This window comes from Phyllostomus discolor, chromosome 2, assembly GCF_004126475.2.
Source record: "Phyllostomus discolor isolate MPI-MPIP mPhyDis1 chromosome 2, mPhyDis1.pri.v3, whole genome shotgun sequence".
Classification (NCBI taxonomy): domain Eukaryota; kingdom Metazoa; phylum Chordata; class Mammalia; order Chiroptera; family Phyllostomidae; genus Phyllostomus; species Phyllostomus discolor.
The window spans coordinates 214,017,161-214,036,285 of NC_040904.2; the positions used below are offsets into that span (position 1 = coordinate 214,017,161).

The window sequence follows — 19,125 nt, forward strand, 5'->3', positions numbered from 1 at the left end:
TCAGTGTGAATGGCCACATCCTAACCCTTGGACGACCTTCTACTATTTGCTGGTTGCAGCTGGACGAATGACGGTCACTACCCACTGCTTGCTGCGAGCCCTGCACCATGCCGGGCGCTTTTACACCCCGTCTCTGACGCCCGAGCCCATAAATCCAACCCTGTGAAGCAGCTGTGGCCATCACCTTCCTTCTGCCAAAGACACTGAGCCCTAGGGAGTGTCAGTGACTTGGAAAGGTCCGTGCGGCCAGCAGGAGGGGCCCAGGGCGGCAGTCGGATTCGTGCTGCTCCGACGCTGGGTGAGGCCAGGGCTACGTGCGGGGTGTGGGGAGCCTCGGCGCGCGCTTCGCATGAGCGTAGGGACAACACACCACCCACGGGGCCGGGGTGCCAGGAGGACTAAGGGTGACACCCGGGTGAAGATGGCGCGCTCCGTCCCGGAGGCAGCCCCCTACACCTGCTACTAGCGGAGACCCACGCAGCACTGCGCTCTGCCAGCAGCCCCGCAAGCACCACTGGGCGCTCTGCGCTCGCTTCAGGGCTGCCCGGCGTCCACATGAACATCCGGGTTACAGGCTCTGAAGGAACCAATGAACTAAAGCGCCGTGAGCCAGGGGGCGGGGCTAAGGAGGGACATCATGGCCGCCCCCAGCGCGCCGCGCCCGGCAGCTTGTGGGTGGTGCGCTGACCGGTAGCTCCGGCCCCGCGGCCCCGCCCTCTGCCCTCACCAGCCGATCCTGGGTTGGACGCGGGCGGTGCAGCGAGGCGGCGGTCGGAGAGGGAAACATGGGGACGGTGCACGCCCGGGTAAGAGGCCCAGCGGGCTGTGTGACCTCTGGGAGGGCACCGCGTGGCGACGCTCTCGCGGCTGCGCCCAGGGATCCCCTGGCCAGGGTGCTCGGAGGGCGCGGGGCGCGGGGCGCGGCGGCCGTAAAGACGCCTGCAGCGCGTCCCGCACACCTCCGAGCAGGAAACCGATACTCAGAGAAGGGGCCTGACTTGCCCAAGGTCACTCGGCGAGGCAGTGGCCCTGAGAGGCGTAGCGAAGTCCCCGTGATGCCCTGGAGCAGAGTGTTAAGTTTTCCTCCCGGCGGCTTGACTTCTCTGCGTTGGCTTCTTCGGCGGTTTCAGGCGTCTCCTCGCCGGTCGCTTTTTCTAGTGTCCCAGTCGGCCGCTGCCGGAGTCACGCTAACCTCCTGGAGCAGCAGGTGTCGTTTGAAGCCATGCAACCCAGACCCATCTAGAAGCCCTTTCTACAGGTTACCGTCCGAGACGGAGCCTCCCGGTGCCCTAGTGCCGCCTTTTCAAGCGGAGGCGGTAGTAGTGCCTACTCACCAGGCTGTTGCGAGAATCGGAAGACAATGAGTATTAAGTACTCACTTTGTTCGCGGCGCGAGCTAACTGCTTGCCAAACTGTGCTCCTTGATCGTCATCTTCACTGACAGCCCGAGAAGGAATATTTCGTCCAAGGGCGCAGTGTTAGAGCCTCAGAGTGTTCCAAAGCTCCGATCTCCCGAGTCCCAGCCCCGGAAGGGACTCTCCTACCGCTACAGGGGTGGTTTCTCTTGCCCTGCTCACGAGTTCCCAGGCGTTGCCCACCGTCTTCCAAAAGAGTGTAGCCCGGACTTCGCAGCCGAGGGTCCGGAGTAGGACTTCACAGGTCTTTCATTCAAATGACACACCGCTGCTTTTCCGACACACTCTGGACGGCACTGCCGCACCCCGTTCCCTCTTCCATCATCCGCCCATGGCGTTCCCCGTCTTTAGCTGCCACAATGTTCCCCTCTTTTAGAACCCAGTACCGAGTTCTGGCTAGACCTCCCCTTACCTCTGCTCATGTGGTTGTGCCGCTCACTTCCTTGACATTTTCCTCCTGGGGCCCTGTTTTATCTGTTTCCATTTTTATCTTATCCTTTTAGATTCTCAGTTTCTAGATGTTACAAGTAGGAACTGCATCTTGCATCTTTTGTAGCACCTTGAACAAAGCAAGCAAGCATTTATTCTAGGGATACTGACCCGTGGGCTGCTCTGTGTTCCCTAGCACCTGTTGCAGGTGCTAGGGAGGCAGGGAAAAAAAAAAAGTCTGCTTCTGTTGAGCTCCTTTGATGCTGAGATGGCTAATGCTTTCATTATGTGACAAGAAGTGTTTTAATTTAGTTTGGTCTTTCTGTTCCAGTAGCCAGTGTTATGTGAACTTTCTGGTCAAGACTCACAGTAGGAAAACATTTTGTGTTCTCTGTCCAGTTCCCTCGTGCACATATGAAACAATATTTACACAAATACCTGTAATTTTTTAATATGTTCCATTCGACTGTAGTCTATATCACTTTAAAGATGCTGGTCACAACTCAGTTTATTTCACGCCCAATGCCTGTAGTTACACTGCTTTGTGCTGCGCCTGCCACCTGGTACTCAGTAAAATTCGACCAGCTGGTGTAGGCTGATCAGCTTAAATGTTAGAGGCTAGATCCAGATATTTATTTTAATTTATTTTCCCAAATATTTAACGTTATGCCTACTTTTTTGGACACTGGAGTATAAATTCTATGAGGATGAGGATCTTGTAAGTGCTTGTCACATAGTAGGTTCTTAATATTTGGTGGATAAGTAACAGTTAATGTGGGACATCGAGCTTTGCCATAACTGTACCGTCGTAAAGACATCATCTCTTACAGTCTGGGTTTCAGACCGAAGAAGGCAAATTCGTCTGGCAGGTGTTTAGTGAGTCTCATTGCATACTCTGAAATTGTAGGGCTCTCAATGGATTTGTTAAAACGTGATGGAATATAAACTGTGCCTGGATGGAGCATATGTGTTTAACCTTCAGATTACATGGGACAAATAAGTGTTTATATTCATAACCATAGTACACACGCAGCACACACAGATTTGATACACTTTTTGCACTATGTAAGCTTAAATACAGAATACCCTTATGAAATGTTACAGGGAAAAGTTACTATTTTAATTTGTTAATATATTTGAGGACTGTGGTAACGATTCCGTTTTTTAAATGTCACACCCCGAGAGCGGAAGGGTATGAAGTGCACGGTGCACTCTTTGCCGCGCGTGCTCTTCCCTTTTCCGCCCCGAGTGCTGCGAGGCGGGGACTTGGTCCTTCCGGTCCCTGCAGCATCCCTGAGCTCAGCCAGAGGCTCAGCAAGCGCCAGGCACTCGGTCAACATTTATTAAATAACACAGAAGAAAAAACTCCATCCGGTGGCTCATTTCACAAATACTTGAGCACTTCTGACGCACTGGGGCAGGTAAAAATACGACAGAGCAGGAAGGAGTGTGGAGAAGCTCCTGACGTCCAGGTGTCCCTCTGAAGGGGGGAGGGACTGATTCTACCCGGAGAAGCCGGGGCCGGCGCACGGAGGGGATGCCATTTAAGTGGCTCTCTCGGCTGCTTGGCGGGGGGGGGCGGGGGGGGGGAGTTGTTTCTCGCAGGGAGCACACGGTGTGCCCAGACAGGAATGTGGGGGCCGGGCGGTACACGTGGGCCTTGTGGTGAGTTCCTTGTGCACCCTGCGAAGAAGTCTAGCTGGATTCTAACCGGTAGGTGCTTCCGAGGACCGTCTGGGTCTTTTAGGGCGAGGATGGGAGAGAGGACAGGGTGCCGCCAGGTCACTACCCTTTCAGGGACCGGAGATGTTATGGGGGGGGGTGCTGACGAGAGGCCGTTGAGTGTCCCGGGGGAAGGTGACTGCAGTCCAGGGTCCCCCTCGCCCTGCACGCCACGGGGGTCTGACGGTGCCCTGTGCTCAGAAGTGCTTCTCCAAAGAGAGTGGGCGGAGGCAGGAGGCCGCCAGAGAAGCAGGTAGCCTGGTTTCCCCCAAACCTGCGTGTTTGCACAACTACCCGGTGCCACGTGAGACCTCTGGATCCATGCCAGGGGGTCCCTGTGGCTGGGCAAGCACGTGTGTAAAACACGCTATTGTACACATACTGTGCACACTACCGGGTCTCCCCGAGAGGACGGACCAGGAACAGCCCTCGGAGGCCGAGTTCAGAAGACGCCGTCGTGCCTTTGAGCCGGTGGCAGTTCAGGTCGAAGGGAGTGACCTCTTCCTGACCTGTAGTACCAGCAGTTTGCTCTTAGTGTGACCGAGACTTTCGGAACCAAAACTAATCTATCGGGGCCCGGAGCAATGGATTACGGAACTTGGGATGCCAGCCTGCGTGATTAGTTGTCCTGAAATGTATCCAATTTTGTTCCAAAAAATTAAGAAACTTTCTCTAACAACAGAAAAGCATTTTTTTCCTTTTCCTGATATATGTCTTTGTGACATCTTACTTTGATATTATTTTCGTTTTCAAACGGGCCTCAGATGTTCAGAACTACATTGGCCATAATCCTTGGTTCAAGACACCGTCATTGTAGGTTCATGCCTGACCCTTTCAGTTACTGGACAGTTCGTCTTCGTTTTATTTACTAATAATCCACTGGCCACTGAGGACCGCCGCCCCCCCCCCCCCCCCCCCCCCGCCATCATAAGACTTGTGCTTCAACAGCAGCTGATGCCCTTGGCCCCCACCCCCACCCCGCTTCCCCTTACCGGAGGGAGCCTCGGTACTGAGTTTTCTGGAGCGCCAGCTGAAGACAGAGGGTCTGGGGTTTTGTCCGTTACCAGTTCGTTCATCTCTGGTTCCTCCTTCCCTTTCAGAGTCTGGAGCCGCTCCCAGCCAGTGGGCCTGAGTTTGGGGGCTTAGGAGAAGAAGCTGAATTTGTTGAAGTCGAACCTGAAGCCAAACAGGAAATCCTCGAAAACAAAGATGTGAGTATTCCGTCGGAGGGCTCCGGACACAGGGCCCGGCACAAGTAGCGCCCCTTTGCCATCACAGAACCGCAAGCCTGGCCTTCTGTGACACCATAGTGAGCACACCACGTGACCTCCTAGGGGACCTGTGCAGACGAAAACTGTGCGTTATGACGGGACTTCTGCCAGACCCTGCGGCTGTCGCTGGAGACACGCCCTCCCTAGCCCTCCGGGGGGAGGGGAGGGGCCTGTAGCCAACTAACTGGACCGTAGGAGGGCCGGCGACTTAGAAAAGGAGCGTGTCCGCAGTTAAAATGGCTTTTAACTGTTTCAGTTTCTAGTTTTTAACTACTTTCCAGTTTTAGACAAGTAGTTTTCCCTCGATTGTTTACGCGGGGAGGGCAGACAAACGCGTCTTGTATTTGTGTCACTAAAAAAGGCTTTTCAGAGACTAACTCGGACTCTGCCGCAGTTGGCACTGCTCCCCGCTCCCAGGAAAGAGACCTTGAGTCCTTGAGACCTTGAGTGAAACATTTCTTAACCTTTATTGTTTTTAAAATGGAAGACGGCTGAAGAAACGTAAGCACGTTTTCTCTAATTCTACACGAAGATGCGCTCTGTGTGGTATTCCAGTCACCTGTGAGTTAGACGTTGCCCTGGTACTCCCTCTCACCAGGCGTTATTTTTTGGCTGCGGTGTGAAGCCGGGCCCCGGTCGGCGTGCTGGGGCTAGTGCTCGGGGGGGACGCTGGGGGGCTCGTACAGGGGCCTCTGCACGCCGGGTCTGGGGCGGACGTGGTCCCTGGCCATCTGGGCTCAGAGACCTCACGGCCTTTTCACGGGAAGCACAGACCTAGCAGAGGCTAAGTTCAAGTCACCGGTTATTTGAAAAGGTGGGAAAAACGAGCAGAGGACGGTCTGGGATGAAGTGTGGGTATCGGCCTGGGAAGGAAGCCCTGGGAAGTGACGGCAGACGTGTGTCTTCAGACTGCCACCCGCGTGCCCGGAGCCCAGTCCCGCTCAGCCGCCCGTGTCCTCTCGCCCCGTCCAGGTGGTGGTCCAGCATGTTCACTTCGATGGGCTCGGAAGGACGAAGGATGACATCATCATGTATGAGATCGGAGACGTTTTTAAGGCCAAAAACCTGATCGAGGCAAGTATTTTCCCCGCTCCATGACTTTTCCACTGCCTTCCGGAGATGCGGCGACTCCCCCGAGTCCACACCCCACCACGTGCCCCGCCCCCTGCCACGTGCCCCGCCCCAGCCCCTGCGCCCTGGCCCTCGCCTCCCGCCCCGGAGGGGGCGTGGGTGCCCCACGCCGACCCCCCAGCTCCGCAGGCGCCTCCCACAGGCTCACGCCGGTTCGCGTTCGCCCTTATCCCTGGGGAGGGCGTCTCCGCGTTCTTGCTGTCTCGCCGGATGTGTGTTCTGTGCTTTGCTGCCTCTGGAACGTGCCTGCGTCCTCCTCCTCCTCGCCCGACGCCTCTCCCTCGGTGCCTGTCCCTTCCTCCATGCATCTGATCCGAGCGGCGCGCTCGTCTCAGGGACCCGCCAGCACGCGGCGGTGACCGCCAGCCCGGGCCCGGGGCCCCTGTCGCGTTTCCCGGCCTCGGACAGACACGGTCTCTGGCTCTCCCGCCGCCCAGGTGATGCGGAGGTCTCACGAAGCCCGCGAGAAGCTGCTCCGCCTGGGGATATTTAAGCAAGTGGACGTTCTCATCGACACGTGCCAAGGTGCGTGCTGCGCGTCCTGCTCCGTGGTGCCCCCCCCCCCGCCCCCCGGGGTCACGGAGGCGTGTCCCGGCAGAGGCGGCCCGGCCTGGGTGGTCCGCAGCCCCGGGGAGTAACAGGGTCTGTGCGTCAGGCCCGGGGAGGGCGGGTGCACTGTGAACACACTGTCCCCTGGGCACCGGAGGGTGCCAGGGGCCTGACAAGGGTCCAGGGGCGAGAACCAGGTGACACTCGGGGTCGCCCAGCCCAGCAGGTGTCCGGGGGCCCTCTTGGACCCCATCTGAATGTGTGCTTTGAAGGGGGGGCACTACGGGTCAGAGTCCCGTTTATAGTTTCTGTTGGTGTGCTGGTTTGCTGTGGGAGACGGTCAGGGCTGGGGTCACAGCTCTGCTCCTGCGGTCTCCTGGGGCGAGTGTGGTTTTCCCGTGGGGTCCTGTCACTTCACCATCCCCAGCGTCCCCTGGTCCCCGTGGTGGCCGAGCACCGTTCCAGCACCCATGTCCCCCGTCCCGGCGCTGGGAAGGAGGGAAGGAGGGAAGGGCTCACCCCTCCCTCACGCACCCGTCCCAGTGGTGGGCACGGCACGCCCCCCCCCCCCCCCCCCCGCCCCGACCCCGCCAGCTCGGAGAAGCTCAGCCCGGTACAGGGAGGCTGGGCAGTGCGGTCTGAGTGGCCATGCGCTCTGCTGGGGAGTGAGGACTCTCCCACGGCTGGAACTGAGGTTCTGAGTGCAGCCCCAGCCGGGCAGCACTGCCCTGGCCCGGGGCTTGACAGAACGTACCTTCGATGGAAGCAGGGCTTTGGGGGCGCGGCCAGCAATCCGGCTGTGCCGCCGGCTGAGCGAGGGCAGAGGACACGGGGAGACCGCCGGCCGCCACTGCACCCTCGCTGCGATAGTTGTGCGGTGCTCAGCTCTGCGTGAGGGTTTGTGTCCGTGACCCGGATGAATCTCACGGAATCCTGGGCACCGTTACTCTTTTAGAAAGAACGATGTTCAGCTGAGGAAACAGGCTAGGAAGTTGAACGGCGTGCCCCAGGTCAGGCCAGGGAGGGCCGGACGGCCCTGGCCACTGCCCGCTAGTGCTGCTCGAGGTGGCGCTGGCTCTCGCGCCCTCCTGTCTGCTCGAGGGGGACACGTCCAGCGGTCACCGGCTGCACGCCGGCATTGCCGGGCGCTGTTAGGGGCCTGTGGGTCGGGGCAGCGAGGCCGTGCTGTGTGGGTCGGTGACGGTGGGCCCCCCAGAATGGACCACAGCGGGAGGGAACCCCGTGCGGACCCCACGGCACTGAAAAGCACCCTCTGACTCTCGGGTCGGCTGTGGCCGAGGCCACACCAGTGCCACGTGTCAGTGACAGGAAGTGTGTGCGGGGAGGCAGGGAAGCTGCTGTGTCTCCAGCTTCTCCGTGGACCTGAAACTGCTCTAAACGACAGAATCTGTCGATCTGGGGAACAGTGACAAGACGGTGCCAGACCAGCGGAATCAGTATTCGGGAGGAGCCAGGGCGTAGGCGTCTGTGGGGTGACAGCTCCCCAGCAGCGGCGGGTCTCCTGTCCAGCCGGGGTCAGAGTCGGCCCCTCCCTCCTGGGAGCCCAGCCCTGCTTCCGGCACCGGGCCCTCGGTGGCTGGCAGGCGGCACCGGGTTCGAGCCCCACCCCCAGCCTGAAGGAGGACCGAAGTGACCCCCTCCCGAGCGCGCGTATCTCGGCTCTTGCTTCTCTTTCGGGGTGACCGGAGTCCCTCTTGGGGTCCCTCAGGGAATGCCCCATTTTAGTGTCGGTCGAGTTGAGGCCCCAGGTGGCGTCAGGGACCCCCCACCCCGCCCCGGTAGGACAGAAGCAAACCCCGTGTGCTTGGCCAGCGGCGCTGCCGGGGCTGTCCCCTTGCAGCGGGGCCTGTGTTCCAGGGTTCTCTGCTGCAGCGACAGGGCCGGCTGCTTCGGCGTGGAGGCGGAGGTGACCGTGGGTGGCAGCGTTCTTGACCTTGAGACTGGAGGATGGGGTTTCCAAAGGGGGTTGTGAAGCAGACGCAGCCTTCCCACTGCCCTGCAGCAGTGGGATGGACACGCACGTGCACACTTTGTGGGCCTCGCCCCTCACCGCAGAGCCTCCGCCCCTCCCCCAGGCGACGACGCCCTCCCCAACGGGCTGGACGTGACCTTCGAAGTCACCGAGCTGAGGAGGCTGACGGGCAGCTACAACACCATGGTCGGGAACAATGAGGGCAGCATGGTACGGCCCGGGCCCTCCCGCCCCGCAGAGGGGCTGCCTCGTGGTGAGACGGGCGGGCGGGCGTGCGGGGGCGGTCCCGCCCCGCCCTCCGAGGGCGAGAGGGGACGACCGCAGCTTCTGCTCAGCCCCCAGAGCCCGTCGTCGTTGTGCTCGTGGCCTCGGGCTTCGGGTTGTTTGAGAGCAGCGGGAACGTCAGCAGCAAAGGAGGGGTGGTTTGGGGGGTGTTCACGTTAAGTTTCTTGTCCTGATCCCCCCTCCGAGCCCCCTGACCACAGCTGGTTTCCCTGCACCTCCCAGTGGTGTGGTGGGGCGGGGGGCGGCCCCTTGGTCGGTCGGGGTGGGGGAGGGGTGCACGGGTGCTCGCGCAGCACAGACAGGCTTCACGGAGCGAGAGCGGTGGCGGTGGCCCTGCCAGAGCCGCAGCCTCTACGGTGTGTCCTGCTTCTCAGGCACCTCTTCGCCAGCCCCGGCTTTCCCAGGGAGCTGTCGTCCGTCCTTCCTTCCTTCCTTCCTTCCTTCCTTCCATCCTTCCTCCCTCCCCCCTCCCTCCCTTCTTCCCTCCCCTCCCTCCCTCCCTTCCTTCCTCCTTCCCTCCCTTCCTCCCCTTCCTCCCCTCCCTCCCCTCCCTCCCTTTCTCCCTCCCTTCCTTCCCAAAGTCCCCACTGTCTCTCCCTCCAGGTGCTCGGCCTCAAGCTGCCCAACGTCCTGGGCCGGGCGGAGAAGGTGACGTTTCAGTTTTCCTATGGAACAAAGGAAACTTCCTACGGCCTGTCCTTCTTCAAACCACAGCCCGGAAACTTCCAGAGAAAGTAGGAAGCCAGGCAGACCCTTGAGCGCAGGGATCCGGTTCCGGGTCAGAGGGGCTGCTTGTCGGGGAGCCAGCTGGCACCCCGGCCATGTCCCGCCACCACACACCGCGGGGTCCCCCCGGAAGAGGCACCCCGAAACGTGTTTCTCCGTCTGCCGTGCTGAGTGTGGGCAGTTGTGGCCCCTGCCCGGCGGGTAACGCCCTGTCCCGTTGCCCCCTAGCTTCTCCGTGAACTTGTACAAGGTCACCGGGCAGTTCCCGTGGAGCTCGCTTCGGGAGACGGACCGGGGCGTCTCGGCGGAGTACAGCGTGAGTGGCGCTCCCGTCGTCCTCAGCTCCCCAGGGCGGACACGGAGCCCCTGTCCTGGGCTCCCAGAGACTGCCAGCGGGGGCTGGCTGGGGACAGCAGTGACCCTTCAGAGGCCGGGCCTCGGGAGGGGTGGGGGAGTGGCTCCCTCCCCCCACTGGCATAGCTGCCGGGTTGCCCTCCGCCCTCTCCCTCCCAGCTGGGGCCTGTCCCCATGGCCCCTCCGAGGCCACCAGGCAACACCCCGGGGGCTGACAGGCCGGGTGGGGCGTGTGCTGGAAGGTCTCTGGGTGGAGGGAAGCCCGTCGATTACAGAGGTGCACGCAGCAGTGCTCAGCCTGGGGGCTGTCCCCTCCCCCGGGATAAGGCCTGTCCGGCGCCGCCCCGCCGTCGGGCCCCGGCAGGCTGACCGCCCACCCGCCCCTGTGCCTGCCCGCAGTTCCCCCTGTGGAGGACCAGCCACACCGTCAAGTGGGAGGGCGTGTGGCGGGAGCTGGGCTGCCTCGCCAGGACGGCGTCCTTCGCCGTCCGCCAGGAGAGCGGCCACTCGCTGAAGTCGTCGCTTTCGGTGAGGGCTCTGCTGGTGCGCGTGGGCGTGCGGGGGGGGGGGGGGGCCTGGCCGCGGCCGCCGTGGGCATTGGGACTCCGCCGTCACCCCATCAGGGCAGCCTGAGGGGTGTCACGGATGGGGCGGCCAACGCGGTGCGGCCCGGTCGCGTGGGGATTTGTGGGCGCTGCCTGTTGCTGTTTCTCGACGACGGGAAGCGGGAGCAGGTGTGCGCGAGCCGACAGGCGACCGCCGTGGGGCTGACCCCGGTGGAGCCCCTGGAGAAGGGGCCGGGCGGTGGGGGCGCAGCCCGCCCTGGTGAGTGAGGAGCCTTTGTCCCGCCCCAGCCCCCTCGTGTGGGGCGTCGGCAGCGCTCCCGCCTCCCTCACGGGGCTTCCGTGGGGTGGGGCGCGCCGAGGGCTGGGGACAGCTCTCACGAGGCCTGGCACAGCCCTGGCGCGCAGTGGGGTCGCCGCTTCACAGCCCCATCTGAGCTGAGGGCCGCGGCACCGGTGTCTTGCAGCACGCCATGGTCATCGACTCCCGGAACTCCTCCATCCTACCCAAGAGAGGCGCGCTGCTGAAGGTCAACCAGGTAGCGTGCCTGCCCCTGCGCGCCTGCGCCCTGGGGCCCGGGGGGTCGGGGTCGGGAGGCCCATTTTCCAATGGAACAACTTCTCCTAATGGTAAATGTCCCTCCAGAGTGGCTTGCGAGGGTGTCGGTCCCCTTTCAGGGACCAGTCCTCTGCCCTCGCCGGCCGCAGAGTGAGTGGAGCCTTCTGGCCTCTGCCCAGTCCCTGCCTGGGTCAGGGGTGGAGGGGGTCGGGGGGGGGGAGAGTGTCGTGCTGTGGTGTGAGCGGTTCCCCTGACAACCCCGGGCAGGGACTGTGCCGCCTGGCCTGTAGGGGCCAGGCCTGGCTGGGGGGCTGGGGGGCCGGGCTGCGTGGGGCGCCGAGGCTGGGTCTGGCCGGTCTTCAGTGTCAGGGGAGCGGCTGGAAATCGAGTTCTGTCACACGTGGGACCCCGGTGCTCTGCGGTTCCTCAGGACGCGTGGCGGTCCGCGTCCCCGCCAGGCCCCGGCCCCGGCCCCACTGAGAAGGGGCGGGGCGCGGCGACCGGCAGACAGAGGGGCTGCAGCGTCCCAGGGAGGCACAGCAGCGACCCCGAGTGGTGGCCACCGCGAGGCTGCCCTGGAACCCGGGTGGGGATTCCCCCGCTCCTCTCTGACGGTGGCCCCTCCCCCAGGAGCTGGCCGGCTACACCGGCGGGGACGTGAACTTCATAAAAGAAGACTTTGAGCTGCAGCTGAATAAACAGCTCATACTGGACTCCGTGAGTATCTGGCCGAATGCCGGCACCTGCATCACCTGGGGGCCGCGAGCTCTCAATCTGCCCTCCTTTTGAGGCCAAGTCGGGGCGGGGGGGTGTCTGGGTGACGCAGACTCCCTCCTGGGCCCGCCCTCACCATCACAGCGGGACCGGCCCTGGGTTCTCAATCTGCTGACGCTCCCGGTGAGCAGAGGGACGCCGGACGGAAACAGCTGCTCGTTTATGTTTCAATAGGTTTTTTCGGCGTCTCTCTGGGGCGGAATGCTGGTACCCATCGGTGATAAACCATCAAGTATTGCTGACAGGTGAGTAGTGACAAAGATTTTATGTTTTATTTATTTGTAGAGAGAGGGGAGGGAGGGAGGAAGAGAGGGAGAGAAATGTCAACGTGTGAAGGAAACAAGGACCAGTTGCCCCTTGTACTCCCATCACTGGGGGCCTGGCCCGCAGCCCAGGCCTGCTCCCCGACCGGGAATCGAACCTTCAGTTTGCAGGCCGCGCTCAGGCCCCCGAGCCCACAGCCGGGGCTGGCGGGGAGCGCTGGGGATCGGGTGTTTTCCTTTGGCTCTTTCTGGCTGGTTTCTTGTAACATATTCCAGAGATGCTTATCTAGGGGAGCGAATGTTCCAGCACTCGTTTTAGTGTTCATGCTTAAGTTGGTCTCAAAACCCCCAGCACACCTCGCACCTGGTGTTTTTGCCTTTTTGGGAGAGGGGGTTAACTTTTTTAAAGACTTTGTATTCTCCCTTGGGTGCGAAAGGATACAGTTCATGCACGGTTGCAGAAATGTAAAAGTGCAAAAACATTTAAGGAAGTAAAGAAAATAATCTGCAGCGATTAACATGTGGGGCGTCTTCCGTCCAGTCCGTGTTGTGGACGTGTGTCCGTGTGTGCGTGTCCCAGTCTACACGCACGCCCCCGCCGGGGTGTTGGCGTGCTGTGTTCTGTGTGCCGGCGTGTGTCCCCCTGCTTTCTGGAAGGGCCAGGGAGATCGCGGAGCGAACCCCCACCCCCCAGGCCGGGAGAAGTTTCTCATAAGCAGCGTCTCAGTGCTGCTTTATTGGCACACGAGTAACACTGGAGAGTGTGGCTTTGTCAGGAATCGTTTCATCCTGTTTTCACATGGACTTGGGTCTCCAAAGCCCAGGGACAGTCTTCCCGGCAGCAGGAGGGGGGCGGGCTGGGGTGACGGGGTGGGGGCTGCTTTTCAGAGGCTGGCCGCAGTTCTCACTCCTGCCAGCAGGGGGCGGAGCGGTCCTGGTTGCTTTGAAACGCTCCCAGTTGTTCTCCGGGGCGAGAAGCTCCTTCTTCAGCCTGGCCTGCGTTCAAGTGTTGCTTTAGCCTGAACCAGTTCAGCATCTTCAGGTGGCTGTTTAAACCCTGGGACCTAACAGCTTCACCTTCACGAACATAATTCACAAAAACATGTGCCCGTGTGCGGACACGTATGTACAAGGGTGTCCGTTGTGGCACCCACCGTTGGTAGCAGCAGAAACTCTGAGGCTGCCCGTAGGGAGGCCGTCCCGTTCAAACACGACTGCTGTGCAGGGGACGGGCGAGTGTGGGAGAGGGTGAGGGGACGTACCGCTGTGCAGGGGACGGGCGAGTGTGGGAGAGGGTGAGGGGACGTACCGCTGTGCAGGGGACGGGCGAGTGTGGGAGAGGGTGAGGGGACGTACCGCTGTGCAGGGGACGGTGCGAGTGTGGGGGAGGGTGAGGGGGACGTACCGCTGTGCAGGGGACGGTGCGAGTGTGGGGGAGGGGGAGGGGACGTACCGCTGTGCAGGGGACCGCTGTGCAGGGGACGGTGTGAGTGTGGGAGAGGGTGAGGGGACGTACCGCTGTGCAGGGGACCGTGCGAGTGCGGGGGAGGGTGAGCGGGACGTACGAAGTCCACTGCACCCCATGCGTCCTCCCTGACGCCTGTCCCCGCGGGACCCGGACCCGGGAGCTCAGGCTGCAGGTGCTGAGAGACCGTCGCCCACGGTGTTCCTCTGACGCCTGCCGTTCCCTTCCCTTCCGTTCTGTTCCAGGTTTTACCTCGGGGGACCCACGAGCGTGCGCGGCTTCAGCATGCACAGCGTCGGGCCGCAGAGCGAAGGTCAGTCTCCCGGCGGGGCCCGCGGCTCAGCTCGGGAAGGGGCGAGTTCGTCCGGACTGCCGCCGTCGTGGAGTCCGCACCGCGCGCAGCGTCTGCCGTGCCGCGGGCCTGGGACCTGCATGGGACAACACTCATCTGGGGCATTGTAGGAGCCTGTCAAGGGCAAAGTGCACGCTGCCGACCTGCGGTCCCACCCCGGGTGATGGCTGAGTGGGTGTCATGGCAGCCAGACCCGTAGCTCCGTGCTCGCGGGGTCTGCGCGCCTGCCCCTGCGCGGCCTGCGTCTCCGCCAGTAACCGAGGGCGGGGAGGGTTTTCACAGGGATGGCTGTGCGTCTCCTCCTGCTGACGTGCTGTAACTTTAAAAATGCACACATGTCACTTTGGAGAGCGGCGTCAGGTTCGTGGGGGTTGGGGGGAGAGCACAGGGCTCCCCGGTGGCCCCGCTGCTGGCCTCTCGCGCTGCTGGGCTGCACTTGTCGCTGTCGCCGAGCCAGTGCCGACACGAGGCCGCCAGCTCCGTCTGCAGTGCACGTGGGGACCACCCCGTGGGTCTGCCAGTGCGCAGTGGCACATGGCTGCCACCGCGGTGTCGTGTGGAAGGGCCACCTCCTCACTTCCACCCCAAAGTCTGGCGCACCCCGTCTGCGCATCCCTCCCACCCCCGGTGCGGTCCCGGCAGCCCCCAGACTTCCGGCTGTGTCCTCAGGGCTGCCCCGTGCAGAAGGTCAGACAGCCGGAGCCCACGGCGCGAGTAGGAGTCCGGCCGACCGGCTCCCAGACCGGCTGTGCCGCTCCGCGTGCCCACCGGCCATGAGCTGGAGAGGAACACTGTCACATTCTCATTGTTTTACACTAGTTTTGGGCGTGCAGCATAGTAGGTAGACAGTTAGGAAGTGATCCCCCGGATATTTCAGGTACCCGCATGGCTCCGTCCGCAGTGATTAGTGTTACTGAGATGACCGCAGTGCGGTGTGGGGACAATGTGGGGCCACATCTGTGAGACCCTGTTTTGTTTGCACACCCCCGCCCCCCCATTTAGGAGACTACCTGGGCGGGGAGGCGTACTGGGCCGGGGGCCTGCACCTGTACACCCCGCTCCCGTTCCGGCCGGGCCAGGGCGGCTTTGGGGAGCTTTTCAGAACCCACTTCTTCCTCAACGCGGGGAACCTCTGCAACCTCAACTACGGTAAGCCCGGCCGCTCGGGGCCGAGACGGGTCCAGACAGGTGTGTGTCTGTCCATATGACGTGGCCTTCACGTGTAAGGACTAAGCCTTACGCGTGCTCTCGTCACGCCTGACGCTGGCCCAGAGCACAGTTGTCGGTGGGGGGGGGGGGGGGGGGCGCACCCGAGGGACCGTCGTCGGGCGCCGTCGGGCCGGGAACTGTCTCTGTTTACCCGGCACACGTGTCTGGAGCACCGGCTCCGGCCTGTCGCCACGGCCACGGTCTGGTCCCGCTCTCAAGGGGCTGCGGGCCAGGGGGACTCCCAGTAGGCGTGTCCAGCTAGGGGCAGGCGGAGGGGTGTCTGGAAGGAGACACTCAGAGTGATGTTTGGAGCCGGGCTCCCCCGGAGGGTCTGAGGGGGTGCCATTGTGGGCAAAGGGACCGAGAGTGCCAGGCCTGCAGGGTTGAGAGGAGCCGGAGGAGCACCCCCCGGCCTCTCCGGGCCTCCCCCCACCCCGGGTGTCCCCCTCTGGTGTCCAGGCCTGGCTCTGAGCGTGGCCGAGGCCCCAGCAAGCGAGGGAGCGGGCAGGCTGGGGACAGCGTTCCGGGAACCACAGGGCCGGCCGTCGGTCACTCCCTCCCCTCTCTTTCCAGGGGAGGGCCCCCGCGCGCACCTCCGGAAGCTGGCCGAGTGCATCCGCTGGTCCTACGGGGCGGGCGTGGTGCTGCGGCTGGGCAACATCGCGCGGCTGGAGCTCAACTACTGCATCCCCATGGGCGTGCAGGCGGGCGACAGGTAGGTGCCGGCTCCTCGCGGCCCCGCCGCGCCTCTCGTAACCTGCCTTCGTTTTGTTCGGCTCATCGTCTGGTCTGGTCGGGGCCTCCGACGGTCAAGGCTTTTGAAGAGTTAGCAGAAGATGGGAACGTGTGTTTTCCTCTGTTGAGTGTTCTCCGTCCGGTTTGGAGGACGAGGGTGCGCCCCCATCCCCCCCCACCACTGCTTTTACTCACTGTTGCCCAGTAGTGGGAGCCCCTCAAGGTCCGGCTGAGGGGTCGCCATGCTCCGTTACTCCAGCACCCGGAGTGCGGTGTCACCGGCGTGGCTGCACAGGCCTGGGACCAGGCTGCAGGCTGGAGGGCGGAGCTGCACGCCCGGCCTCTCTGGGCAGGGGCCCCGCCACCGTGGCCTCCCTCCCCCCGTTACTGTGCTGGGCGGGGTTTGCTCCCGAGTCCACGGGCGAGGGTAGCAGCGGGGCCGTTCACGGTCACGGAGATGAACTGCACTTCTTGTGCCACTTGGCGGGCACGGTGTCGACTGTGAGAACCCGGAAGTGTCGTTGGTGCGGTGCCTGTCCAGTGCAGCGTCAGCTCCGGCTGCTGGCACAGGACAGGTGGGCTCGGGGCTCAGACAGCGTCTCACTGCTCTAGGCGCTGGAAGGCCGGGTCAGGGCGCCGGCTGACCGGTCCCTGGCAGCAGATGGCTGCCCTCCAAGGACGCGAACCCCACCCTGGGGACCCTACCCTCGTAGCCTCCTCTGAGCCCAGTCACCTCCCGAAGGCCCCGCCTCACTGGCGGGAGTCAGGGCTTCAGCACGCGTGTTTCGGGGGACACGGGCTGCCCCCCACTGCATAGTGTTAGTCGCCTCCTCCTTTTCACGCCTCCGTGCCCAGCACCCCAGGCTGCGTTCTTCTCTTCGGCCTTCTGTCCACACTCCCGCTGCCACCAAATGGTGGTGCTCTCTGCCTCGTAGCCGGGCTCCGAGGCTCAGCTGTTGAAGGGAATGCCGTCCCAGGCGTCTCCGACCCCAGCGTGGTGGGCGACGGGCCATTTCAAGGGTGGCCGGGCAGCGGGCTCTCAGTGACGCCGAGTGAGAGCACAGGAGTGAGAGCACGGGTGTGGCTCCGTGTCTGCCCCCCAGCGCCCGCTCCCGCTCCCACCCAGCAGCCTCCACCCCCTTCCCTGGCACCGGGAGGCTGGTGCCGGCTGCCTTGCTGCCACGGCGCCCGGGTGTCAGAGCCCTCCCTCCTTCAGGGCCTGCAGGTGCCACTGCCCTGACTGTTTCCCTGCTCCCGCATGCAGGAAGGGTGTGGCCACACAGCCCGAGTGGGCTCTCTGCGGCCCAGAGACGGGGGAGGTGCTCAGCCTCTCTGGGTCTCTGTCGTCGGGCCCAGAGCACGGACGCTGCCGCGGGGGTTGCCTCTGCACCTCAGCCCTGAGCAGGAGAGAGGGGGGCACCGCGTCCTGCCGGCCTGCCCCCAGAGCTTTTGTCCCGCTCGTTGTGTGCCGAGTCCGTCTCAGCCGAGTCCCGCCCCAGAGAGGACGCAGGCTGCGTCCAGGGTGGCCGCAGGGGCTGGCGTGCGCTCATGGTGCTTAGTGTCAGTCCAGCGACACAGGGACACGCTCGTTGCAGAGACCTTGTTGCAGATGAGCACGTGTGCGGGTTTCAGCTGTGGCCTCACGGTGTCTCGCCGGCTCGAGGACCAGTTCTGGGAACTGCCCGCTGCCCTGCCCGCCGGCCAGGAGAGCGGCGGGCCGCAGGTGGGGCCGCCAGCCCCTGCCCTGGCGCTCCTTGGCCCCGGGGACGGGGACAGGCCCAGCAGACTGGAAGCCGGGGGCAGCGACTGGCCAGCACTGCAGCTGCGTGGCTGCTGGAGGCCACTGGGTGTCGCTGTGCCCCAAGAAGTCAACGTTGCTGATTTGGAGCCCCGTGGACTGGCCTGTTTTTCGCCTGGTCCTGACGAGAACGGCCGGGTTCACCGGCTCAGGCTTCCCTCTCTCTGCCCCGGCTAACTCTGAGCACGGTGTTTCACAGATGAACCTCAGGGTGGTGTCCTCTGCGGGCAGAGGCCGGCCGTGAGCGCAGTGCTCTGAGGGCGGAGTCGCAGCTGGTGGCGGCTGCGGGCAGTGGCTCCTGCACAGGGTCGCCGGTGCGCTGGAGGGGGCCCTCGCCTGCCCTGTGCGTGCGGCGCCAGCACAAGGGTTTCATGGCATCTGAGCGACATTGTCAGGATTTAGCCTTCATTTGCGAGTCCGGCCGCGGGCAGGCGGGGGTTAATCACAGGTGTGCGGTCGCAGACCCCCCAGGGTTCATGCCGGCGTCCCCGATCGGACTGCAGACCTCTGCTCTCTGACTGAGCGCCGTCCCTGGAGACCGGTGACGACCAGGCGGGTGGGCTGGGCGTCAGCGCCCAGGTGGTGGGTGACACGGACAAGAGGGCCGTCTGGGCGGGGGCGCCTCTGAGAGGCACAGCTTGAGCAGTCCTGGTGGTGGCGGCAGGGTGAGCGGAACCGGCCCCAGGCCCCACCGCTGACTCTTTGCCCTTTTTCCAGGGTGTGTGACGGCGTCCAGTTCGGGGCCGGGATCCGGTTCCTGTAGCCACGGCGGAGCGTCCTCCAGCGCCTCCGGGAGAAGCGCAGGGGCTCGGGCGGCAGCGAGACCCCCGGCGCCACGGGCCCGCTCTCCACGCGACCACGTGCCAGCGAGTCTGCCCGTCGCCCCGTGGGAACCCACCTCAATAAATTTTCGAGACACACACTCAGATGCCCTGTGGACGCGATTGGCTCTCCCGGCCAGGGCTGCTCCCTGGCTCCTCCTGGGGGTGGGAGGCCGTCAAGTCCCCGTGTGTGTTCTCACTCGGGAGCCCGTGAGGAGGCGGCAAGGGCTGCCCACACGTGCTAGCGATGGCAGGGCGAGGGCGCAGTGCCGGCTGTTCGGGCCACGAGACGTGGGGGCGTGGCGGGGAGGGCCACGTGTGAGCCCCGGGACACGCGGCAGAGAGGGGAGGCGTGTTCCGGAGAGCGACAGCCACGCCCCTTAGACCAGCCGCTGCGCCGGGGGATCTGCCGCCGCTCCAGCCACGCCGGCAAACTTGGTGCCTAAACAGCACGGCACAGTCATCCTGCGGAGGGGGTCCGGGAGGGGCTCCCGGATGTCCTGGTCTTGCTCTCCCCGCCTTCTCGGCCTACGGCCTGGCCTGAGTCCCCACAGCTGCCCACGGGCACCTGCCGGGCTCCCTCGGGCTGTCGCCTGTCCGCCCTGCCCGAGCCCCGGTGGTCGTGCTGGGCCCGCCCGGTGCGCCAGGCTGCTGTCCTGGTTTCACTCTCGGCCTTCTGAGTGGCCACCTCAGTGCTGCCTGCAGCCTGGA

General features: G+C 63.5%; 1 protein-coding gene across 1 annotated transcript; it reads left to right on the plus strand.

Annotated features, from left to right (window-relative positions):
* The first annotated feature begins 612 nt into the window (after positions 1 to 612).
* Positions 613 to 18,519, plus strand: SAMM50 (SAMM50 sorting and assembly machinery component). The gene is made up of 15 exons (XM_028532478.2): positions 613 to 806; positions 4,667 to 4,777; positions 5,810 to 5,911; positions 6,406 to 6,493; positions 8,614 to 8,720; positions 9,399 to 9,529; positions 9,750 to 9,837; positions 10,275 to 10,403; positions 10,906 to 10,977; positions 11,628 to 11,714; positions 11,946 to 12,016; positions 13,745 to 13,812; positions 14,854 to 15,000; positions 15,634 to 15,775; positions 18,311 to 18,519. The coding sequence occupies exons 1-15, from the start codon at positions 786 to 788 to the stop codon at positions 18,354 to 18,356; spliced, it is 1,410 nt and encodes a 469-aa protein (XP_028388279.1). The 5' UTR covers positions 613 to 785; the 3' UTR covers positions 18,357 to 18,519.
* The last annotated feature ends 606 nt before the right edge of the window (positions 18,520 to 19,125 follow it).

Excerpts from the sequence above, each read along its gene's own strand:
- SAMM50 (XM_028532478.2), top strand. The coding sequence starts at position 786 with ATGGGGACGGTGCACGCCCGG. Across the intron at positions 5,912-6,405 it reads AGGCCAAAAACCTGATCGAG|GTGATGCGGAGGTCTCACGA; the intron begins GCAAGTATTTTC and ends CCCGCCGCCCAG. Across the intron at positions 10,978-11,627 it reads CGCTGCTGAAGGTCAACCAG|GAGCTGGCCGGCTACACCGG; the intron begins GTAGCGTGCCTG and ends CCCCTCCCCCAG.